The 26,812-nt window shown below is 43.6% G+C and overlaps 1 protein-coding gene across 2 annotated transcripts in view; it reads right to left on the minus strand.

Moving 5' to 3' along the window:
- Positions 1-26,812, minus strand: part of PAPOLG (poly(A) polymerase gamma) — a 522,398-nt gene that overhangs the window by 139,702 nt on the left and 355,884 nt on the right. For both annotated transcript variants that reach the window (XR_013596236.1, XM_078649302.1), the window contains exons 10-13: positions 2,850-2,922; positions 2,633-2,753; positions 2,032-2,116; positions 584-637 (exon numbers count right to left, since the gene is read on the minus strand). Coding sequence is in view for 1 of the 2 variants with exons in the window: in XM_078649302.1 (XP_078505428.1) it covers positions 584-637; positions 2,032-2,116; positions 2,633-2,753; positions 2,850-2,922 (333 nt within the window). In the remaining variant the exon portion in view is untranslated. The remainder of the gene's footprint in view (positions 1-583; positions 638-2,031; positions 2,117-2,632; positions 2,754-2,849; positions 2,923-26,812) is intronic.

A 26,812-nucleotide genomic window follows, 5' to 3' on the forward strand; every position in this document is an offset into this window, starting at 1 on the left:
TTAGACAAATGATATTTTCTGGTCTTGCCATTACAAGAGGGAATCCTTTGTTAAAAAACAGACGGATGTGGTAGCACAGGGTTGAGGATCAGTTGTACTTGTTAAAGAGTGAGTCCCAAACCTTTTCAGAGAGGCAGAACAAAGCTGTTAGAAGGTAAGATTTACTTCGTTTGATAAAAACCTATTCCTGAAATTCCAAAAGTGACACCTACTCATGGAAGTAGGTCAATTTTGAATTGGGTCTAACGTTAAGAGACCAACTTTCATGGAGAAACAGTCTTTATGCACAGATGTGGTGGTGACTTTTCAAATTCTTCAGTGCAAATCAGAATGATCATTTCTGGTGTTAAACAGCCTCCTACGGAAATGTATCGTAAGCCACACATCGATCAGTGTAGGGAGTCCTACCACCTGTACTCCTTTGCCTACCCCCCCCCCCCCCACACCTTTCACATTTCCCATGACACAACAGCAATCTAAATAGCTTTAAACACTCCATGGAAAAAACAATCAAAAGGTAGGAACAGATATGTCACAATTTGTGCTGAACTTCACCAAAAAATGAATATAGGAAAGCACTCACCATTCAAAATGGAGAACCTCTGTAGATGCACTTGCTGTTAAAACTATGTAATGTCTAGGAAAAAGAGGAAAGTTAGTTAAACTGCAACATTATAGAAACACTACATGTATCCAGCACTTAACTTCAACACCATCAAAACTAAATTGAGTTAGTTAAGCTGGCAAGACGTCCTAGTGGAAGAATGTTTTCTTTCCACAGGTCTGTGCAAACCTATAGGTAAAAGAAAGCAACCAGATTCAGCAGGTCCATCCTTTAAAGCTTTGTGAAAAAGGAACCATCCCATATGGCAAATGATACTTATTCACAACACTCAAGACATCAGAGGGTATAAGCAACATTATATTTTACCACCCACTTACAAGCCAGCAACTACAGTAAATACCCCATTTGAATGTGGCATGAACGTTGTGTCATGACCACATTGAAACTATATCTATCATAATTAGTTTGCAAATAATGGACCCATTTAGCATTCACCATGGAATACAAACATTTCTGCTTCGGTGCACGTCCAAAAGTAGTTAACTATAAACATATATATTTATTGATGTGAATAAGGTCATTCTATGACCGAAACGAGTCATGGCTGACAATCTCTAAGCAAAAAACTTCAGAGGTGAAAACTGGTGTCTGCGCCTTGTACGTTGTGGATTTGTGGAAGTCACAGAAAGTGAAGATTTGTTAATATTTATGTCCCTCAGGAAGTTTCCCAATGTGGGTATAACACTCATTTACTCTTGTGGAGTAAAGTGTGTTAACTTGGCAGGAATACAGAGGAGCACCAATATTTAATGGGTTGTAGGGGGAAGAAGCTTCTCCCTGGGGGAAAATAGAGAAATTTAAATGTGCTCAGATTTCCCATCATCTGGAAAATGCACACCTGCATAAATCTGATGTAGCATATACAAGGAAAGGTGTTTTAAGATCCTGCTAATCCCATTAAACCGTCTCCAAATTTAGCAGTAAACCCATAAAATAAATAAACACAACCCCGTACCAGTCAATCAGCCAGGTGCAGGAGTTGGGCACCAATAAATGAAGAACAATTATTTCACAATTGCAGAGCTACAAGTTATGGAAGAGCCAATGGGTAGAGGACTTTATGAAAATGGCAGGTGTGTAGGCCATGCTCAAAGAATTAATGTAATAGAGTAGTAACACCCCATTTCAATCACAGTATATGGTACCAAACATTAAAATCCACAAGACTTAAAGATAGGCGATCAAGGATTTTGTGTTTTGCAGTAACGTCAAATCTCCGGTGGTGAATAGTAGTTACTCTCATCTAATACGAGGTAGGCCACTGGCAGGCCTTCCATCATCCCACTCACTGCATTTATTTAGTCCACTGCAAAGATGGCAAGTGCCACAACGTTTCTAAACAGCAATCCAGTATTTTTCAAACTTAAAATGAACCTCTAAACTAAACCAATAAAAGGCATACTTACTTGTACTTTTGAAAGAAGTTTGGTGTTTCAAACAGTTTTGACCAATCAGCTTTTCCAAGCAAGATTTCATCAGTGGCAGCAAGACCTTAATCGAACAGGAGGGCAGAGGTTTTACGTTTTTGAAGTTTACAAGAGATTCACAAATACTGTGATTAAAAAATTAGAAATCCTGAGGCGCACTCAATGAATGTAGGGTAAATACCCTACATGGTACCTACCTTCCTTGTCTTGGAACATCTAGTTGCTCAAAGCACCAGAGACTGCATAAGCCCTCCCTTTGAAGAGTACATATATTGAAGTACAAATTAAAGTTGAAGAAAACAAGTTTCACGTAATCTTAACCCCTTCCACGCTCATGACGAGCTGGGCTCGTCATGCAGTAGCCTGCTCACACGCTCATGACGAGCCCAGCTCGTCATGAATAATAGGTTTTTGAAAATCCCAGCGCATGGTTGTAAATCTGCGAGCATCGATGCGGTTAACAGGCATGCTTTGGGTCACGCGTGATTCTGTTGCAAAATGTTGTATTTAAAAGTTGCTGTGTGTACATAGGAAAGGAGTTGGTATTATTTGCCAACATTTCTGAAAATGAAATGCTTACCTTGCTTGAACTCCTCCACCATGATTGCTCGGGTTGAAGTGGAAGCATTGTAAGTGGAATTCTGCTGAGGGTAAGCAGGAGTGATGATGGGCATGAGATGATACCGGTCACTTGGGTTCACCTATGAAATGAGCATTAAAAGATTGGTTGTTTTTTTTGTTCCTTTCAATTTTAGCACATAAACGTAGCCAATGAAAATCTTAAGGCAAAAACCTACCCTTGGATCCCAAACGGGCAGGTTTAGATTGCTGTCTTCTGGTTGCTTCAGCAACACAGGATTTGGCCATTCCCTATTGGAACAGAGAAAATCACATTTTAGCATCGATCACACTGAAATTTAGATACAATTATTCAAAGAGCCAAAAGTCACAAGACCCTAGTTCAATCCAAAAGGGACAATCTATTGCTCAGCTTCAAAATTACAAGAGGGCATTACTACATATGTATCTGACCTGCATTGTGATGTTTTGCAGCGTAGCGTAAACAGCATATGGCAAATGGAGTGACAGAATAGCAAACAGTTGCCAGGCAGGCTCTTCTACTGGCTGAATTCTACTCAAATTATTTTACCTAAAGACATCAGGGCCTCTAAGGAGGTAACACCAGAGACCAAAATGAACCAGCAACTCCTGGATGTTTTTAACGAAAAGGTTGCAAAGCTTAGTTACTCCAATGACTGACCAATGTCCCAATAAGTTAATTGGGAATGGTCAACAGGGATGACAATGGACAAAAACACAAGACACCTGTGAAGTAAAAAGATTTGGAACCTATTGCTGCATTGTACCCTCAGTAGCTTGGAATATAGTGGGGTCCGATAGCCAATTGCAATTGACTGTTAGGTTCCAACTTCACCCGACAACCAAGGACAATAGAATCCTTACATAAGGTCCTGGAGGAATGCAGCAGGATAAAGCTATAGCTAGGTGGCAGCACCCCAATTAAGATTTACTCCTGTGCTGCATTCTGGAGGAACTTTGTTTGCCCCAGGTGGCCCCCGCAGAACCCAAGATTGAACCTGCCAATGGTTTATTCATGATATTGGTTTAATGTGGCTACAGGGAGTACAGCAAAGAAGCCAGCAACCGAAAGATAATTCCACAAAAATGTGTAAAGAAAATGTATACATCAGAAGTGCTTAAAAACACTGCACATCGGTTCTGAGGAGGCTAGATGGTTGAGCAGACATGGGCCAGCTGCCTCCTTTTGAGCTACAGTCCTACCCATTCCCCATCTCAAGTGACAGCAACCAGTATATTGGCTATCCAATCCAATCCTCCTGCTCCCAAAAACAAGACTCAAGACAAGATACATTTGTTAGAATGCCTATCCAGTGGCTGGAAAGGTGACAAAGCTGTGGATTACGGCTTACTAGCAATGTTTGGATAGCTGAACTACAGAGTATTAAAACCAACAAATGACAGGTTAATACTTCATGCGCCATCATTCCAAGGACAAGCCATGCAGTGGAGCAGCACTATTCAAAGTCTAGTGGATAGGCATGTCCAATGCTAACAATTTACAAGTCTATTTGAATTCTGTTGGAGCATTTATAAGTATTGCTCCTATGGTACAAAACCCAGACCATGGAAGATAAAGGCAATGTACCTGGAAACCATTTGACCCTTTAGGTTGAGTGCCGGATGCAAAGTCCAATGTATTAAGCAGCTCAATGATCCAACTTGCATGCTAATCTACTGTATTCAAGCCAGGAGTCGGACAATCAGGGGCTTGGAAAAAAAGTACCAGAAAGTACAAAGTATTTGACACATTGGAATGTGTAAGAAAACAGGCAGGCATTCCAGTACACCCAGTCTGCGTTCTGGATCAAGCAAATGTGTGTCAGAACATTTAATGTTGTAAGAGGCTTGAACATTGGCAACCTTTACAGAATTGCCATGAAGTAGTTCCTACAGAGCGTATATATTTTGCCACTAAGACGTAGAGCCCCACTGTTATTGAGTGAGGAGGTTTCTCACTTCCTGGTGGTGACCAAGTGGGGTATTAGAAAAGACAGTGTGACTGACAAACAATGGAAGATCTAAAAGATCTCTATAGTTATTCCACATTTTGAAATATAGAACTCCATTATGGAGTTTTCTTAAAGCATTGGTTTGGAAGGCATTTTTTCTAGCCTCAAACCAGTGAAGCATGGTTGGCAGTGTAGTTAAAGACAACATCCTTCTCCTGCTTCATGATTAGCCTTTAGTCTATGGCCCTAAGTGCAAATAGCCATGGACATTTAGCAACTTTGTTGACCTAGGATGAGGAACAATTGACAGCAGTAGCCATGTCCTGCTGCTTCAGTCACACTCTTGTACCCAGTCTTCAACTAAAATATAGTACTATTATTTAAGTATGTCTTTCCAGTCAATTAAGAAAACCCTAGCCCGAGGACCTTGTTGGAACAAAAGCATTTAGGTCGTATCAGTCATCTAGTTTTAAGTCTACAGCAACTTTGTAGTACGTCCCATCACTACTGCATCTCATGCTGTGTTGAACAATTCAGCTCACGCATGGCTTCATTTAGCAAGTCACACCTGCACTCACCAGGCAGGAGTGAAGAAAATATGTTCGTATGTCAAAGCTAGATAAGGAGTGCAATTGAACAATTTAGTCTAAGATTGTGGTTTTGCCAAGAAATACAGTTGGCACCTGCTCTTTCAAATACCTACAAGGCCCTAACATCTATCTTCTAGGGAGCTGTAGACGGAACCTTGAGCCTTATGATGAAATCCAGCTTCACATTTCTCACCTTTAAGCAATCAACAAGCTTTCATTCAGATCAGAAAACAGTAAATTAAAGCGAGGCTGAGCTTCGTAAAATGGAGTTGTAAGACCTGAATACCAAACAATCAATTGGAGGAGGATAGGAGGTTTGCACAGGTTCACACCAAAAAGTACATTACAACAATCAGTGTAAACCACCACACACAGCTAGTCCTGAACGTTTGTGACTTAAACGGAGATCTACTTATTGAAATTTCGCATAACATTTTATTCAATTACTGCTTCTCATCCCAAGTTAACGAACATTCTTCCGATCAAATGGAACCAAAACCATTAGTTTCCGCCAAGATCTTCATCCACACCGTATCCTCTTAACCGTGGGACTGCATCTTTGTTGAGCTGTTCAATATTCTCTTGCAACTCCTGTGCCTTTAGCCTGTGGGCCCTCTTGAGGGTCTTCTTTGGATTTAGTGGGCTCCCCTGCTTGCTCAGGCCTGCTCCGATTCTCCTGTAGTTGACAAGTCCCTTGGACCTTGTTGAATCCAATGTTGCTCCTTTTTAGTTTACCACATCTGTTGCTGCTGCCAAGGCTTTTTAGGGCTGTTGCCAGACACTGGCTTCCTGGTTCTAGACTTCTGATGTGGGACAGCTCATGAACTGCTCCTCGTTTTCCACAGCATTCCCTGGTCCTCACAGCTACAGCAGCAAGGTCACAGTCATCACTCCTGCATCATCCGTCACTCCTGGATTCCACAGGACGGTCTCCTTCATCCCAAATGGCATCTTTACTGAAGTCCTCCATTGTGGTCTACGGTGGTTTCTAACGTCACTTCAAAGGTGACCCGGCTTCCCTCATGTAGGTATCCCGGTTCCTGGGGCATCCACCGGTGGGTGGGCACTCCAACCTTCTGTCTTCTACGGGGTTTCATAAGGGTCCACTGGTAAGAATCCTTCTTTAAAGCTACAAACCCAACTTTCCCATTGACTTGTATTGAGTACGCAGTGGTGTTACCACTCTGCACAAAACTCCGTAGTGTTCCCAGGTACTTGCCTCAGGTGGTTCCTTGTGTCTTCAGCTCTTCTCAGTCGCCTGGTATGGACTTCGGTTGGTGTTTGCATACCACTTCTATAGTATATGGTTTGATCTCCCCCTGGAGACCACTGTGCATTTGTGCTTACTTACCTGTTTACAATTTAAATATTGTGTATATTTAAGTAGATATCTTCCAGTAGAAGATATACCAATGTGTGTATAATAAATATAATTTTTTTTATAACTACACTGTGGTTCTTTTTTGCTTAACCTACACTATATGATTAGATCTGGTAAAATAAGTGGATTACTCCTTCTGAACTAAGCCTGAAGGCTGCTTAACACAGCTAGCCATAGAAGAAAGCTCTTCGGTGGTGTCTAAGACCACTAAAATCACCATGAGGGTTGTTTGAATTAGGGCAAGGTGCTTCACTTAAATAATTGTGCACTATATACTAAGCCAGACTCCTACAAGGACTCTGCTGACTTTATAAGTAATCTGGAAAAAAAGGAAAATTCTTTAGTACAGAAAGAACTAAAACTCCATGCCATTCGAATTTTGCAGGATTCAACCATGAAACGGTCAAATGGCATAGTTAATCTGTAATTCCAGGTCTCTAGTAGGGGAATTTCCATTATAGTCATAAGCACTGACTAGTCATGCCCACACTAGCCACCCAAAGCACTTCAATATATAGCTTCTTAAGTGTAGATTTTTGCCTTTCTTAGGGAAGGCCTACAGAGAAAAGAAAGAAAACAGACAATACAGCCTATAGATATAGGCTACAATGGCCCACTTCTTCAAAATGAGATCCAAAAAAGTGTCAGAAGGAAGCATATATGTGTAATTGTATGCTGCCTTAGCAAACCGTGTAAATCTTCCTCACAAACCCTTTTTATAATACAGAAGGAAAAAAGGACAGTATAGCCTCATAGGACCTTAAGAACTCAGATCACCAGTATCCCATCATGCTCAGCAGGTGACAAATGGTGCAGCTCTTTTTGAAGACTATGCATGATATGTAGATCCCCTGGTAACCTCTGTCCACTCCACTAGGGAGGGTTGCTTAGGACTATAATGTAATATCCCCTCCAAGAGAACTGGAGTTACATGTAAGAAACTATTCCTTCTCTCGCGGGGGATCTAATTTATAAACATAGGCACTGAACAGAGTAGCAAGACAATGTGTACTAAGAGCAGTGGAAAAGACAGAATTCAATACGGTAGTTTAAGCGAATACATTTCTGAGGGAAGCCTTTCTTACTTGAGCATCTGCTCTAGCATCAGAATCTAGGCAATTCAGATTGGTGAATGTATGAAAAGATCTCCAAGTTGCTGCTTTGCAAATATCTGGAATCCGCGTATTCCTTAATCCCTTCCTAACGTTGGAGGGCCGGGAACAGTCTGATGACAGTGGGCATGGGCCCGCTCCCGGCCATCCTAGCACCCACCCACGGGGGAAGTGCACCCCCGTGGGCAGTCTTCATGCTGCCCCCACCACCCACTCCACGTGATCCAATGATGTCAGCGTGCCCCGCGTGCGGACATTACATGAAGCCGCACATGCTGGAAGCAAAGAGGTGGCGAGTTTCTTCTTGGGGAGGGGGGAATTTAAACAAAAGAGGCATCAGTGGAAAGAGTTTTCCTTTCCTCCGATGTCTCTTGAGCATTCCTGCTGCAAGGTCGCGTATGTGCGCAATCATGCAGCAGGAACACCCATCAGGGATTTTTTTTAATGTATTCTATTGTTTACGGGGAGCAGCCCCTTGAACAAGGGTCTCTCCCCATTGGGAAGAATGTTTTTGGCAGTTTGTTGCCCCCTAGTGGGCAGATCAGGCATATTTTTTTATCGTGCCCGCTAGGCCACCAGGGATCTATTTGTGGGGAGAGGCCCAATGGGCAAGGGTCGCTCCCCTTAGGGGAGCATTTTGGCAGTTTCTGCCCGCCTGGGGGCATATTGGACCATATATATTTTTTATTCTGCTTTACTAGACCACCAAGGATATATTTGTGGGGAGCGGCCCATGGGCACATTATTTTAGCCGTATCTGCCCGGCTGATTGTTTTGTTTGTTTGGTGTGCATACCTAGGCCACCAGGGATTTCAGTTTTTTTGTTTTATGTTGGGGAGCGGCCCCTTGGGAAAAGGTCGGTCCCCTTAATGGGGTGATTATTTTGTCCGTTTCTGCCTCCCTTAGGGCAGATCAGCCTCAGGTTAGGCCCATCTGCCCCCAATGGGGGCAGAAGCCATTAGATACCAGGGTTTGTTTTGTGTTGTTGGGAGCAGCCCCTTGGGCAAGGGTTGCTTCCCTTTATGTGGTGATTGTGGCAGTTTCTGCCCCCTTTGGGGAAAGATCGGCCATATGTTTTCAGGCCCATCTGTCCCCAAAGGGGGCTTAAGCCACTAGACACCAGGGATTTTTTAATGTTGGTGTTGGGGAGTGGCCACTTGGGCAAGGGTCGCTCCCCTTTTATTGGAGGGGATGAATATTTTGGCTATTTTAACCCTCTTGGGTGCAGAGTGGCCTTCTGCTTTTTTTAGGCACACCTACCCCCCCTCACCCAGCTTGGCTGGTGGATTGTGTGTGGACTGGTGCATTATTTGCATATGTGATTGTGAAGTTTTATTTCTCCTTTTTATTCCAGTGCCAAGCTATTGATTGTTTTCTGTTTCAGCAGTGGTTGATCTGCAGTTTTGCATAGTTGCATTTATTTGGTAAGGAAAACATTTTGGTTGTATTTACTTCAAATGAGTATTATCATGCATGAATGAATTTTTTGTAAGTGGTGGCATAATAGCAGCATATTTAGTTCGTGTTTTGAGCTTACAATTCTTTGCAATGTATTTTGCATTGTCTTATGTGTAATTTTCTTTTATTTTTTAGTGGGATATGGTTGGTCCTCGCGGTGTCTGTGCAGAGTAAGTGGCGAGGAGTCTAGCTGCTTCTGGCAAGTGAGTGGTATAGATTTGGAGTATATGTCTTCGTGATAAAGCCACATCTTGTTTATTACTTATTTTACAAAGTGTTTGTTGTGGTTGACAAGTTAGCTTTATTAGTAAGTATTATGGCTAACTGAAAAATTCCTGCTCAGCAGGTGGTTGGTATGCTTTTTGAATCTTCCCCAGACCAGTGCGTCTGAGGGAGAGGAGGGAGTACAAGATTCTGGCAGTGAGTTTTCTGTCCATGATGAATCATCGGATGATGAAGCTACTCAGTGCGGATGAAGTGCCTGTTTCAGAGGAGGACACTGATGTGTCGATGGTGCAGCAAGAGGCATCTGGATTGCAGCCTGGGGTTGCAAGGCTTCCCATTGGAAGTGCTGAACTCTGGGTTGATCCAAACATGGTGCAGCCGGTGTTTCCTTCCTTTAGTGGTGATGCAGGGTGTAGAGTGAATTGTGAATTTTTTCTGCATATACAGTTCTCAGTTGTTTATGGATGATATATTTTTGGCGGAGAATGTTGAGCAGACAAATTTGTATGTTGAACAGTTTGAGGGACAACAGTGTCAGACTTCGGCCCTGCTCTACAGCTACCCTGTGGACTCCTACAAATCTGGATGAGATGAAGAATTTTTTGAGTTTGTCTTTTTTGATGGGCTTAATAAGGAAGCCATCCCTGGCTTCATGTTGGTCTACCAGTCCATTGATTGCAACCTATTTCCTGCAACTACAAGTCGTGATCGGTATTTACTTTTGCATCGGATGCTGCATTTTGTTGATGATGCTCAGGCATTGCCACAAGATCACCCTGACTGTGACCGTCTTTTTAAGATTCGGCCTGTTCTTGATAACTTTGTAGATCTATTTACAGAAACTATACTTCAGGGAAACAAATCAACTCTTGGCAAGTCTTTGGTCTTGTTCAAGAGGCGTTTGTTTTTTTAGGCAGTACATTCCTAGCAAGAGGGCATGCTACGGAATTAAGATGTATATGTTGTCTGAGAGTAGGACAGGTCTATAATTTCCAGGTGTACACTGGTAGGTATTCCACTACTGACCCCCCTGCTAGTCTGTGCACTTTTGGAGTTAGGGAAAATTGTGTGGGAACTTGCTAGAGGACTGTTTAACAAAGGTCACCATTTGTACCTCGATAACTTCTACACTGCTGCGCAATTGTTTAAGGAATTGTTCAAAGTGGACAGTCTTGCATGCGGCACAATCCACTCCAACCATAAAGGTTACTCAAATGAGCTTGTTTGCAAACGCTTCAGAGGAGACAGTGCAGTGCCTTGCGTAGTGCCTAACTGCTAGCTGTGAAATTTGTAGACAGGAGGGATGTGTACATGCCGACTACCATCCATAATGACAGTACTTAAACTGTGACTGTTTGGGGTCAGGTTGCTGAAGTGCGCAAACCTGTGTGCATTGTAGACTACAATAAGCACATGGGTGGTGTCAGTAGATCAGAGGTTGGAACCTTACACTGCTGTTCGTGACGCTTACATTTTGTTGTGTTCTAGGAGAGTTCTCCGGTGTCAAAGAGGACTTTTGTTCAGTTTCAGGAGTCTGTGATAAGCTACCTTGTTGTAGTGGAACAGGCAAGTGGTCCTAGAGTTCGTGTGGGGAGGATGTGGCTATATTGAAAGATAGTCACTCAAGATTTAACTCCTCCGACGCTAGGAAAAAAACCAATCCCTGTAAGAGATGTGGAGTGTTTACGAATAGGTATGCAGAAGGAGTCGTATGCACTATGCGGACTGTCCTAATCCAGGGCTGTGTGCTTCCACATATTTCCGATTGTATCATACTCAAGAGTTTTTGGGAGCAACTGAGTTTAATAGTGTATTGCCTGGTCTGTTCGGTTTTATATTTGTTGTTCAGTTTCACAGTTGGCATTAGAATGAGGTCTTGAGCTACCGCTGTTGTGTTTCTAGTTATAGTTTTGTATCTAGTTACAATTGGTTTGTGTTTTCTTTCTTGTTAAAAATAAAAATTGATGACGGTGTGCATGGGCTGGTGCTTGGCAGGCAGTGTGAGTGGGCTGGCGTTTGGCAGGCAGTGTGAGTGGGCTGGCGCTTGGCAGGCACTGTACGCGGGCTGGCGTGTGCCAGGCAATGTGGGTGGATGGCGTTTGGCTGGCGGCGTGGGTGGACTGGGTTTGGCTGGTGGGCTGGCATTTGGCGGACAGTGTGAGTAGTGGCTTGCTGCTGGTCATTACACACACTGTTAGCTAAACGCCCCTGCACACACTGTCAACAACCAGCCGGTGTGATTGTTCTACCAGCCATGTGGGCGTATTAGTGATGGGACCTTGAATGGTGTGGTCGGTTGATGTAAATGTTGAAATGTACCGTGCCCACGGTGTGAATGGTCTTGTGCGTCACGTATGAAAGGTGTGTGAATGGCCTGTAAAGAGGATGGTCCTTGCTGTGGCTTTACAGCTTACGAGCTGTGAGTCATTGGTTCAGGTTTAAACCTTTTAATTACGAACAGTGCAATTCCTTTTTGAGAAATCTCTTGTTAATAAAATATAGATTTTGACCTTTGCAATCACCCTCCGCCCAGTGTGAGTGTGCCTTTGTGTGCACTTGAGGAACAGATAGATAGGCAGTCATATTTGTCTTACGTCTTTCTGTGCTAAGGTGTGGTTTGACTCTAGGGAAAATTTACTAACTTTAGATATTTAAAAAAAATGGGGAATACTGGGTGGTGTGCCTCTCATGGATTTCAACAAGTTCTCGCAATGCCATGCAAACCTCAAAATGTGACTATAGTAACATTTTTCTTGCATTACTTTGTCATAATCTTCTGGTATCAGAAACAACAACATTTTCCTACCATCCATATTCCCCCAGGTCTCCTGAGTAAAAATGGTACCTCATTCTTGTGGGTGGGCCAAGTACCCACGGCAGTCAAGGGCTCAAAACTTAATGTGGAGACATCAAAATTACCCATTACAAAATGACCTGGTTTTGCAAGGGGAGTCACCTGGGTTTTTGGTCCCTTGCTCGGCAGCCATCAATGAAAACTAGACACCCGGGGGACCCCAGGAAAATCTGGTTTGCGTGGATCCCCCAACGTTTTCCTACCCAGACAAGTTACCCCCTCCTGGATTCCCTTGAGTGTCTAGTTTTAAAAAACATGGATAGGTTTGCTAGGTTTCCCTAGGTGCCAGCAAAGCTAGGGTACAAAATCCACAGCTATGCACATTGCAAAAAAAGGGACAGTTTTCACAGGAAACGGGCCAAGACGCAAAGTGGACACCATATTTTTACAATTGCAGGCACTAGGCCTACCCACCCAAGTGAGGTACCATTTTTATCGGAAGACTTCGGGTGAACACAGAATTTTAGAGCAGCTATTACCTGTTGACTTTCTATGCATTTTTGCCTTCCAAATGTAAGACAACGAGTAAAAAAGTAGTAACATTGAAAAATTTCCTATATTTCACATACTGATAGGAGTACCCACAATTTTGGATATGTACAAATAGCTACAGTTTCTAAACTATATTTGGTTCACATTTTGGAAATACATAGGTGTCTGATACCTATTTTCTACTCTTTATATTTTACCAAAAGAATTGCTATATACCCGGTGCACAATAAAAAAAACATTACAAAACGCTGCTCAGTTATTGGCTCTGGGTTCCTCAGGTTCTTCATGAACTTACAAGTCCTATATACCCCCACAACCATAAGGGTCCAGCGGATGAAACCGTATCTTGCTTTAAAAAATGTGTCATTTGGACATTGCATTGGCACAAATGGCAGTTTTTTCAACTTGTTTACAATTTTTATTATTTTCAAACTGTTTATTTTTCAGAAAATGTATAGCTTTCAGGGATCCATTATTGATTTCACACCCATTCCTACCACTATCTGGAAGGCGGTTGAAAGCACAAGTAGCAAAAATAGGCTATGTTTCAGTAAAATGCCAAACTGGTGTAAACATTTTTGGTTTTCTGACAAATGTCTGCCTGTCCCTGTTGATACCATTTGCAGGGATGTTAGGGACAGCTGATCCTGTGTCTCCTGCCACCCAGACCAGTCTGTGGAGGGTGGTGCGTAGTGATTGGAAAAACATATTGGTAATTGGAATGGGGATGGGGATGTTGTGGAACATATACAGTAATTTGAGCAGTACCACCATTTTAATGATTGCAACATGTCCAGCCAGTTAAAGTCAGTTTTAGCCACTGTTCTACTTGCAACTCAAGTATACTTAATGCTGGGCAGTAGTTCAGACTTATCTGCTCGATCTCCATATGTATCTGGATTCCTAAATATTTAACAGTTGTTTCGCACCATGTCAAGGGGAATTTGCAGTCCGCGCTCATCGAAGCAGTAGTCAAAGAGAAGACTTCTGATTTACTCCAGTTGGTGTGGAGCTCAGATACCCCCCAAATCGGATTACTTCTCCAATTATAGGTGCCAGATTCTCACTGGGGTGACGGACGTGGAGTATAATGTCGTCCACATAAAGTGTGATTAAGAGTGGACCAGTTTTAAATTGCGACCTCCTGTGAAGATGTTTTTGTAAGTGCCGAATTACGGGGTAGAGTGCAATACTGAAAAGTAGGGGAGATTATGTGCATCCCTGTCTCGTGCAGTGTGTTAATAAAAAGGGAGGGGACAGGGTCCAGTTTATTCAGATTCGAGCCGTGGGTTGTGTGTAGAGTAGTGCAAGGAGCGCTATAAAACCCTTTGGTATGCCCATCCTACACAATGTGGGTAGTAGGAACAGCCATTCTAGGGAGTCAAATGTCTTTTTGGCTTCTAGCAGTGTGGCAACCACCGGGTGTCTGGCGAACTTTTGTGCAGTACTGCAAATAGAGTGCGCAGATTCAAGGCAAAACCTGGCCGGGCTGGTGAGATTTCAGGGCTCGACAAATCCACTCGACCGCTCGCATTTGCGAGCTAAATTATATGAGGTCGAGCTATTTTTAGGTCCTACTCGCCAGAAACATACTAACTTTTGTCCTCCATCTTTGAAAACGGAGCAAATGTGACAAGATAACAAGGTTTAAAGGCCTTTTTATTGCTCACAAAGCAAATGAGCAATAAAGATGCCTTTAAATCTTGTTATCTTGTCACATTTGCTCCGCTTTCAGAGACGTAGGTCGAGTAGGTTACTGTTACTGTTAGGTCGAGGAGATTTTTCAAGGTACTAGACCTGCAGGACTAGTACCATTTATCAGATTTTTCGAGCCCTGGATTTGACAGAGTAGAAGGGACAGTCGCATCGCTATCATTTTTCCTAAGAATTTTATTATTGAAGTTTAGTAAAGTGTGGCCTGTAAGAGCCACGCAGCTGTAGATCTTTCTCAGGTTTAGGAAGTAATATGATCACTGCTTCACGCAAGGCGGGTGGCAGAACTTGGTTTTCAAGTGCTTCCTGATAAACCTGGACGAGCAGGGTCTTATAAAACATGGCGGTATAGCTGTTCAGGCCTGGCACATTCATGCCAACCAATGATTTAATGGTGTTTATTATTTCCTCTGTTGTGAAGGGTTCCACCATGAATTGCTGGTGAGCAGATTCCAGCCACACCATTGCAATTTCATCCAAATATTGAACTCTCAGCCGAATCGTTTGTTACCAGAGTAGTGACTAGGTCAGTACAGAACTTGGAGTTCATTCTGTATGGCTGGTGACAATTCCGTGGGTGTTTATACTATTTCGGAGACTTGTGATGTATGGTTGGCTTCTGGGGGGCAGAAGTAGTCTTGTGAGGGTGCCCTGGTCTCTTCCCCTCCCTCTATCTTCTGGCAGTGGCGTTTTTGCTTAAGTGCATTTCCCTCTCCGTCGACTTGTGGAACTCTGATAGAGTCATCTGGTGATTAAGTGTCGCTGGCGTTTCCTCCTCTACTTGTTCCCGGTCCAATGCTTCTAATTGCTCCTCCAGACCGAAAGGCATGTGCTGAAGGTCTTTTAGTATGCTGGGATGTTTTGAAATACAAATCCCTGTCAAATAAGCTTTAAAGGCTTCCCACAGTGTGGCCCAGGATTTTACTGATCATTTGTTCAGATCAAACAATACCACAACAGCCGCGCAAAGTGAAGCTCGGAAATCCTAGTCATGCAGTGCCTGCCCCGGGAATCTCCAGGGTCTCACACTTGGCAGCCCTGGGAATCTGCAGTTTAACCACTTGGATGCTAAGGTGTTTTATGGCTCCGCATGCACTTTCCATTGAAATCAATGGAAACTCCATGACGAGTTACCCTTGTCATTAGCACTGAAGGAGTTAAGGAGGACTGGAGACTGATCACAGTGTTCTGGGGAGAGGATGTAGGGTGATATGCCATAGCACCATACTGGGGGACAGCATCCAATAGTCTAGGTGTGTCCAAGTGTTGTATGGTGCAGTGTAATGTGGGTAAGTGAGTTTGGATAGTGACGGTGGCACCAAACTTCTATCAAGTTGTGTGTTTTGCAGGGTTCTACCATTACCCGGCGTGCCCTGTGTTTAGAGTCAGGAGTATCGGTGGTACCGTCACATTTAGGGTTTAGCAGTGGATTGAAGTCTCCTCCCTTGCAGATAGTCTGCCTTGAACTGTTCAATCTGGATGTGTATGCAGGTGCTGTCGCCGGTGGGAGCTGTGCCTCCTGCAAGGCGGCTATGCCTGCCGTTCGTCTTTGCAGATAGTGTAGAACCAGTTTGCCTATGCGTACGTTATTTAATCCACTGGTGTTCCAGGTAACTAGTGTTAAATCTGAATAATTGGCCAGCCTAACCTGTGTGGTCATGTAGGGCGTTTGGTGAGTTTCGGTGCATATGCCAAATGACGAGGTGTAAGGAGCTCAGCAACCATAAGATGCAATCAATAAAAACGTACCGTTTAACTCTAAAGTCCCATTCCCCCACTCTCCTCCCATTCCTGCTATGTCAATAACGGAGTTCCCAGCAAGTGGAAGTGAATATGCATATAGAAGAGAAGAAAAAAGAATTTTGTATTGGCGTTTCAACGAGGTGTGATACACACTAAGGGGGTAGCAACGCTACACCAGTTACGCAAACTTGATGGATGTTACAATCACTAAAGCAAGACGTTTTTTTTGCCATATTTCTAGTTACAGGGCACTTATGCTACATCCAAAACTTTTTTCCCATTATTGGGCAGTCCATTTTACATGCGTCTCTGGAGGCCATGCGTCTAGCCGGCAGCTATTCCATGGAGAAGAGGTCGACACTTGCCGGGGAGCCACTGTTCAGCGGGGAACTCCTCGGCTGATCCCTCCTGTGTGTCCCCCCGTTTGGGCCTCCGAATATTCACAGCAGAAATCCTGCACCGCCGTAGGAGTGTCAGAGCCACGCCCTACCCTCCACCATCACTCCAAGCCAGGCAGAATAAATCACGCCATACTTTAGACCCGTAGTGTGGCCTTGTTCCCTGTGTATTTAAGTTGGGCTTCTTGTACCATAGCTGTGAAATCTGGATATAGGTTAATAGATTATCCCTGCCATTTCAACGGGCCCTTTTCCCTTGCTAGCTGCAGCTCAGTATCCCTGTAGTTGAGAAGCTGGGCAATTTGCAGCCTCTGGGGCAGCCCAGGTTAGGCCCGGCTTCCAGAGTACAGTGGGCTCTCAACTAGGATGGAGGTTGTGAAGGATTCCTTGCAGAAGCATTCAGTCAGGAGTGTTTCTACAAAGTAGTCCAAGAGACTGGTGTTTGTAGTTTCCGGGACCCCAGGATATGTATATTATTGTGCCTGTTCCTCGCCTCCAGACCTCTGCGGGGAGTCGCCCTCCACCTGGTCCTTCGAAGCTCAGTAGGAACACAGCCAGAGGCCAACCGTGTATGTATGCACCTGGGAGGAGGCAGAGCCCAAAGCACAGAAGGTACCCTGCACCCCCTCTGCCACCCCAACCAGCCTGGTCCCAGTCACCAAGGGGCCTCCAGGAGCAGTGTGGGCCAGCTTACCTGCTGCGCAGCGACACCCACACTCCAGCAGCAACACAAGTTCTCCCATTTCCAACTGCCTTCCTCCAATCTCTAAGTCCTTATCTTCAGAAAACTACTCAAGAACTAGCTCTTCCCCATATACGCAAAGAGAAATATACTGCATATGCCTCTGTATATAAGCATTTATTTGTACTATAGATGTCTACCTATCTTTGTGTATTGCTTTGTATAAACATGTAGAATAATTATGTTAAAAAAATAAATAAAATAAAATACATTTTTAATTACAACAGCACTTGAAAACCAGAGTTCATCTAATGCATCTTTAATCTACATATACTAACTTCCTTTATGCAGCTATATACCTTACATGTATTTGGATCTATAAATTTATTACTTTTCTCCTAAAAAGGCATATTCAATGCAGTACCCTATTTCTCATCCTATATCGCCATCAATATCTTTATTCAACATATACTTACCTCTCTTATGCATCTATATACTTTAAATGTACTTATGGATCGATATATTTATTACTATCTTCTAATTCAGCATATGCAATGCACTACTCGATTTCTCACCCTATACCTCTCAATACATCTTCTACCCCAACTTTCTGACTCTTCTCAAACTTTTCTACTACTTTCAAATGCACTACCCTATTTCTCACTCTATACCTCTATCAATATATCCTCTGCATCCACTCATTTATCCCAAACCCCATACCACTACTATGATCCCCAAGTAACCCTTTTTAGACTCCAAGTAATCCTTTCTAGACTCCCCTACTCACCCCTCCTTGCATCATCCGACTCCTCTTACTATACCGATCCCCCCCCAAAACAAGCCTTTCTAAACTCTTCCCTCTTACTCTTCCCCTTCACATCCCTTTCATCTCCTCCCAAGCCTCTTCCTACTGCTATGACCTCCAAAGCAAACAAAAAAAGGTCAATCCTTCACTCTTCTATCCCGCCACTATTCTTTTCAATCAAAACAGACTTGCATGTCCACTTCTCAAATTTCATATTTCACTATACTAATTCACCACTAATCCTTTATGCGTTCCAGAGTAGGGTGCTACTCAACGAAAAAGCACTTCAACACCTTATCAGGGTTAACATTAGCTATATAAATGCAAACCCTTTTCCCCCTATCTCTCCGCTATCCTTCTGAAACCAAATAACTGACTAACCTATCCACCACTCAAATTACTTTCATATTTCACTATACTAATTCACCACTAATCCTGTACGGGTTCCAGAGTAGCATGCTACTTGCCGAAAGAAAAGCGCTTCGACACCTCGTCAGGGGTAGTAAGAGCAATGTAATTACAGTACAATACAATGTTGCGGGCGCCGGCAGCCCCAGGCAGGCCTCAAACAGCAGTGCGTGGAAGCCCTAGAATTAGCAGGCATCTCCGGTGTTCAGTGCAGCAGGGCCTCAGATATCGAGCATCCGCCGAGCACTCCAGTGCACGTCCACACGGCCTGCTTCATGGTAACCAGGGTTCCCAGCCCGGAGCTTGCGTTCATTTTTTGGAATTCTGATGCTGGAATTACACGCCCGCCTTGACTTGCAGCCCAGTTCCTCAACCTTATGGGGAGGATGTCATTGCAATTCTTGCATATAGCAAGGCTATCGGGATGGCTAGCGGAGTTGCAGCACTACACGGCCATCTTGGTCAGCAGCCTAGGCACGCCCCCATGTCTGAACCGGAGTTGGTGTGGACTTGTGGTCAATATGAAGGCCCAACCATTGAATGAGACTGCAAGTATATTTGAATTGAAGTTAGACTTCTTGAGAAGGTGAAGCCTTTTGGAGCCAATCGTCTAGGTATTGGTAGACTAAGATTAGGTGCACTCTTAGATGGGCTGCCACCACTGCCATGCAAATTGCCAGCAAGATGGCCGCCATGCAAGGAGCTCACTGCCAGAGATCCTGGGTTAGGGATAACTAATATATAGTTTAAATCCCCGTTTAACCCTGGATGAAACGACCCCCCCCCCCCCCCCCCCCTCTGGACTACAGGAGACAAAGAATAAAGAAGAATTGAGGCAACCTACCTTGCAGAGGAGAATCGGGAGTCCACTGTGTCTGCTGCCCATCGGACCTCGAGACTGCCCAGGCGATCGACTGTGGTGGCTGGAAAGACACATGAAGGAAGGTGGCGACGACAACAGGGAAACTAACCGGAGAATTAAACCAGACCACTGCGGGGGCCGAGTGAGGAACGGCCACGTGAGGAACGGAGAGCGAGGACCTTTGTTGTGGTAGGGGAGGTGAGACGTCGAGGACCGGGAGCGGAGGAGGAGCATCGGCGACGAGTACAGGAGCAGGAGGGGAACCGCCGCTCTGCAGCGCGACATAGGTGGTGACCTCAGGAAGAGAAGTGGCCTCAAATAGAACAGGATCTCCAAGTTAATTAAATGCAACTGTGAAGTGGTCGGAGCGGCGCGCCTGTCCCTAAAATGGCGGCCGCTTAGGACACTAGGACAGCGGGACACTAGTATGCTTGCAATAAGGAGTGTGGAAAAAACTGAGGGGAACCACCGAATCTCAACCTGAAGCAGGTGATGACTGCATGTTTTATACAGATATTTTCAGAGAATGGTATTACAGGGAACTGCTCGAAACGGCGCGCCGGACCCAAAAATGGCGGCCGTTTAGGACATTGAGCCATTAGAGTGTGGAAAACGGAGGGGACTCACCACATCTCATCTAGTAGCAGGAGATGACTGCATGTTTTAGACAAGTTATACACAGGTTTATACAGAGTATACTATTACACTGAAATACTCGAAACGGCGCGCCTGACCCAAAAATGGCGGCCGTGTAAGACACGGAGTCATTAGACGCTCTAGACCACGAGTGGGAAAAAATAAAAAGGAGGAGATCTGCCGCATTACAACCCGAATCAGGTGGTGGCCTCAGGAAGAGAAGTGGCCACATGTAGAGAAGGATTTATAAGATATAAATGCAATATGTGGAAACGGTCGGATCGGAGCGCCTGACCCCAAAATGGCGGCTGCTTAGGACATTGAGACACTAGACTGCTCTCGACATGAGTGTGGAAAACAGAGGGGACACACCGCACTTCATCTATAAACAGGTGATGACTGCATGTTTATACAGCCTTGTATAGTGAATATTACTACAGTGAAATATTCGTATCGAAGGATTTATAAGATATAAATGCAATATGTGGAAACGGTCGGATCGGAGCGCCTGACCCCAAAATGGCGGCTGCTTAGGACATTGAGACACTAGACTGCTCTCGACATGAGTGTGGAAAACAGAGGGGACACACCGCACTTCATCTATAAACAGGTGATGACTGCATGTTTATACAGCCTTGTATAGTGAATATTACTACAGTGAAATATTCGTATCGGCTCGCCTGACCCAAAAACTGGAACACCTAGGATTCAAACGGAGAAGATTCAGCATTTATCCTACTACGCGGAGCTAACATGGACGAAAGATACCCGGAGGCCACTGATTCGAAGGCTCAGAGCATAAAATATCCAGCTAAATTATCCAAAAATGCAGCAAAGAAGTTTAAACATAATACCCTAAGGAAAAACCCGGACACACTGTTCTATGACCCATACTTTAATATAGATAAAGGCATTATAGTGAATGACCTAATATTCTTCTCAAATAAAACGACTAAATGGCGCAATGCCTTCTCAAATATACTTAACATAAAAGCTACGAAAAACATCCCACATGGCACAAAAATAATGACCTCACCCTCATTAAGATGTGGAGCAGAACTATGCATTACTATATACAAAACTGGTATAGTGCCGATACAAGCATTGAACAGCGAACTAGATAAGTTCGACAAGGTATTCCCAGCCATAAAAGAAATGCTAGAGGGCTCAAAATTCCCAGCCATAAAAGAAATGCTAGAGGGCTCAAAATACCAACTACATCTAACCTCTTCAGAAGGGACTCCCGACATCAAGAAGACTACGACCAGAGACGTCAATCGAACTCGAGGTCACCAGGATCAAGCTATTAACCCGAGAGATAAAAATAAAACAGGACCAACATTATCGGAGAATGAGAATGATAGGACAAGGTCTATTGGACACGAGAACAATGAACAGGACCAATTCCAAAAGGAGGAGTCAACGGCACTCCCAAATGTTGAGACCTACTGCGCTGAACGCACATCTATCTCGAGTGAACCACTCAATGAGAATCGGGAAATAAAGAAGGTCGAAGGTATCAACCTCCCTTTACCTCTTTCTAACACAGTACTAGAGTCACCTAGAACGTCGCCCACAGAAGTACTCCCAGCATCTCAAAACGCAGATAACAGTCGTCATCTCAAATAGAAACAAAACAAACAATCAGACAATGGTTATAAAGAAAAAGACTGACGCTAAAGATAGACCAAAAACAGAGAAGAGGAAAATGCAGAACACGGTTAGACAGATTAATCATTTCTAAGAAGTTACTACAAAACCAGAAAGATTAAAGAGCTTCAGAAACTAGTTGGCAACTTGACACAAGTCACAATCAGTTCCCTACAAGCGATAGAAAAAATACTGGAAACGACGGTGAGCACCCACTCCAAGGTCACGCATATACAAAACCTTGTACACTCTTCACAAAGAAAGAGCAACGAGATGGCCATGCCATTTGCAAAAAGGCACAACCGACCAAATAGAACAAAATCCTTGTCGAAGGAGGAAACCCTTGCCTTACTCCGAACATATGAACCTGTGGATCATGAGAGAGGAGAGAATCAAGACCGTACCAATCGACTCTTATAGAACATCCAGAAAGAATGATAGAAAACCTGACCTCAACAATTTACATCAAACCCAGCTAATAACTGAAACGAAAAAGATAAACCTTAACAACTCGGGGACGCCATTGACCTGCCTCCTACTTAATTGCCGATCAGCAAACAAACATGCCTCGGACTTAGCAGACTTCATCCTCAACAAGGAAATTGATCTAGCAATCCTTACAGAAACATGGCTTTCAGAATCATCTTCGACAATCATGGATCTATTAGTACCTCCTCAATATAAAATTGTGAGACTAGATAGACTAAAAAAGACTGGAGGAGGGATAGCATGCATTCACCGATCAGATATAGAGGTTAACCAAATACAATCCGATCCTCTAGAATCCTGTGAATACCTGGGTCTTAATATAAGATCTGCAACGATTCAGAGATGCAACTTGCATGCGTTTTACCACCCACCTGGAGAGAACGCTAAGTTCACAGAGCAGCTAATGGAGATCATAATGGCCAATTCCAACACCGATGCTAAGAATATATTCCTAGGCGACTTCAACTTACACTGGGAAGACTACAATGACAAACTAGTTAACACACTTAAAGAGTTCCTCGTTGAGCTAAACCTCAATCAAGCATGCACGCAACCTACTCACTCGAAAGGAGCAACGTTAGACTGGATTATTTCGAGAGACAAAGATACATCAATCCTCTCAATAACACCATGTGATTGGTCTGATCATCACGCCATAACATTTGTGATACCCGTAGTGAAAAAGAGCAAGACCAACCAACACGTCAAGTTCAAAAAATGGATACGAGACACAAAAGAGGCCAATATTGAGCTACTCCTAGAAAGCTGTGAAAGGGACCTAAAGCCTTCTAGCAACCTGGAGAATGTAAATGAGATGACAGATCACTACATAACCTCAGTCGGGAACATCGTCAATGATACCATGCCAGTAAAACTGAAAAGAGTCACGGAGAAGGTAAAAAATCCTTGGTTCCATGGATCACTAAATGAAGACAGGCGCAAAATGAGAATGGCCGAAAGGAAATGGAGACAACACCCATCTTCACCGGAGTTGATAGCCCTCAGAAAAATCAGAAACTAATATAACAAAAAGATCATCAATGCCAAAAAGGAATATATAAGATCTGAACTGGACAATGCCAAAAACAGACCGCGGAAACTCTTCGAAATCCTAAAGCAACAGTCAAATAAACTAGCCAAAACCGCTCATGAAAACTCAAAAACTCCTATAAGTTGCGAGGAATTCTCAGCATTTTTCACGGAGAAGGCCAAATCGTTGGAAGTGGAGCTCACAAACGCAGCGGCTAACCTTCTCATCCAACCTTTGGCCACGAACGATTTCGACTCTACAACAGGGTGTAGCAAGACAAAAAACAAGGCATACTGGGACACATTCGAATTATACGACCAGGACAAGGTCACCAGAAGGCTCTCGGAACTCAAGCCGAACAACCACTATCACGACCCCCTACCTGCGAAGTGCTTAAGAGAAATCAGCCATATCGTAGTCCCAATCTGGACCAAAATAATAAACGCATCCTTATCTCAAGGGATCCTCCCCGACTGTCTAAAAACAGGACAAGTTGTTCCCATAATCAAGAAACCTACAGCGGATGCAACAGATCCGAATAACCTTCGCCCAGTGACCAACATCCCTATATTGGCCAAACTAATTGAGAAATGTGTACAGTACCAACTGAGCCAACACATCACTAAGTTCTCCTTACTAGACGAATGCCAATCAGGATTCAGATCAGGGCATAGCACGGAAACAGCGATCCTCCATATTGTTGATGCATTACAGGCCCTAGACCAAAACAAAGCCTGCTTACTGATTCTCCTGGACCTGTCATCGGCATTTGACACAGTAAACCACGAAGCATTACTGATAAGGTTGCAAGACAGGATGGGACTCTCTGGAAATGTGCTGAAATGGTTCAAGTCTTTCCTACAGAACAGAACACAACGATTCCTGGTCAACCAATCAATTTCATCTATATGCCCTAATTCAATTGGAGTTCCACAAGGATCAACATTATCCCCTGACCTGTTTAACTTGTATGTCAAACCTCTTACAGAAATTCTCCGAAACTCACAGATGTCCTATCACATGTACGCGGATGACACACAGATATTTAAAGATCGCCTCCCTTGAAGACATTGAGCTAATGAATGAGACGCTAAAAAAGGCGTTGCAATTGTTAACTTCCAATCATCTAAAGATAAACGCCCAAAAAACAGTTCCTACTAATCTCACCAACAAGGAGCCAGGCAGAAATAAAGGAATGGACTAAGCTGGTGACGGCGCTAAACTGCATCCCAACCCTAATCAATTCAGCTAAATCGCTAGGAATCACTTTAGATGAAAACCTGGACATGAAAGCGCACATTAATTCAATGGCTAAAAGTGCACGATTCCAACTGAACTACTTAAGAAAATTGAAACCCTTCATCTCAGAGGCGGATCTTAAACTTGCAATACAATCCCTAGTTATATCTAGGATTGAATATGGCTGCACCACCTTAGCTGGCTTACCAAAAACGTCCACAGCGCCACTAAAAGCTTGCCTCAATGCAGCGACAAGACTCATCACGGGATCGAGAAAATTTGACCATATATCCCCTCACTTGAAAGCACTAAACTGGCTACCCTTTGAAGCCAGAATTCAACTACAGATAGCATGTATCACCCATAAAGCGCTTCACTACAACACGCCAAGATACCTAGCCAAGAAAATTGAGCTATCAGGAGGTAACAGACCAGCTAGGAGCGCCAAGGAGTTGCTGCTGCGGCCAGCCATTTTTAGAAAGAAAAAAAACTTATAACAGAGCGTTCTCAGGAGACGCCCCCAGAATATGGAACTCACTCCCACCAAGCATTAGGAAGATTCAGAATATTGTAACATTTAAGCGGGAAGTGAAGAGCTTCTGGATGAGTAAATACCTTTCACAGGTTTAATGAACATGGTTACAATCAAGTGCAGCTCTACTTCAGAACACTCACGCCTTCAGAAGGGGAAGCTTCAACGGGAATAAGTTGTAAGATATTCAACGATATGAGACGGGTGATACTATTGAGGCTGGCGTCACTACTGGAACTAAGCTATACTCTAAAGGCTACCTCTTGTCAATGTACTAAAGGCTACCTCTTGTCAATGTACTACCTCACATCCTAAAGCCATATAATTTTCTACCTCGTACATGTTTACGTAGATAGAATATGATATAAGCTAGCCTCTGTACATTTATCTTTCATATTTATCTCACTTCCTAAAGTCATATAATTTACTACCTCAGACATGTTTACGTAGATAGAATATGATATAAGCTAGCCTCTGTACATTTAGCTTTCATATTTATCTCACTTCCTAAAGTCATATAATTTTCTACCTCATACAGGTTTGCGTAGATAGATTACGATATAAGCGTGCTTAACTGACTTCTGAATGCATAATGGTCAATCGGAGGGTTACATATCAATACCATCTACCTCGTATTTGTGTTCTATGATCATTGTGACTGTATGTATTAATCCTTAATCTGCTCTGTTATGTGAAGCGCTCTGATACCCACGGGTCTTGTTCGCTCTATACACTTTCTAATAAATAAATAAATAATAAACATGCACTTTGAGAATGTCCTGGGTGCTCAATTTAGGCCAAATGGAAGTACTGTGTACTGATAATGGTCCTGCCCCACATCAAAAACATCAGATGTTTTCTGGCGATTGGAATGTGGAAGTATGCATCCTGAAGGTCAATGGAGCAAAGCCAATCTCCCTGACGTAATTGGTGATATATTTGATGTAGTGCCAGCATCCGGAGCTTCTCGACGAATTTTCTTGTTGACTACTCTGAGATAGAAAAGGTGTCTGAATTAGTGTTTGTCCTTTATTCACCTGTAAGTACCTGGAATAGATGCCTGTCCCTCGGTGACTGTGGGGAATGGATTCCACCACTTTCTTCTGTAATAGGATGTTGACCTCCGACCCCAGCAATGCTAGACGGAAACTGGACGGTTTGGGAGGGATGGACGGTGGTGGACTGGGGAACCGGAGACGATAGCCATTTTGTTCATGTTCAGAACCCAGGTGTCTTGTGAGGTTTTGCCACTGTGCCAGATAGAAAAGTAATGCTTCTCCCTACCGGAGTAGGGAACAGAAGAGGGGGAAGAAAGGACTCATGGTTTGGACGCTGTTGCAGGTTTACCTTCCTGGGCAGGCTAATGGGTAGAACGTCCTCCAATGTTGCTGCTAAGACCTACCTTTGACATCTGTCCGTGTACCACTGAGGGGCTTGAACCCACTGGGATTAAAAGCTGGTAGGGTCTGAAGGATTTTCTTTGTGTGTGTGGTCCCTCTAGACTTACCGCTTCTAGAGTGTCCATTTCGCTTTTCATCTATGACATTTCATTGTCTGTGTTGTTTTCAAAAAGCGCAGAGCCGGTGAATGGAAGATTATATACATGCTGGTGAATCTCAGGCTTGAGGGATGTCAACCGGAGCCAAGTATGTTTCCTTAAGGTTACTACGCGACCATGACCATGAGCGGTTAATAGGGATGAATCCACTGCAGACACAATTGCCCCTCATGTATGGTCTCAAGAAAGTCTTCTCTTTTCTCTTGGGAGATGCTTGGCGAAATGATGGATTCAGTCCCAGAGGGCTTGATCATAGATGCCTGAAAGAACTGCTGCACTGTCTGCGTCCATGGATTTTGCAGCAGTGCTGCATACTTAGCCTGCAGAGTACAGTTTTCTGCTCTCTTCATA

This window comes from Lissotriton helveticus, chromosome 6 (genome assembly GCF_964261635.1).
Source record: "Lissotriton helveticus chromosome 6, aLisHel1.1, whole genome shotgun sequence".
Taxonomy (NCBI): Eukaryota; Metazoa; Chordata; class Amphibia; order Caudata; family Salamandridae; genus Lissotriton; species Lissotriton helveticus.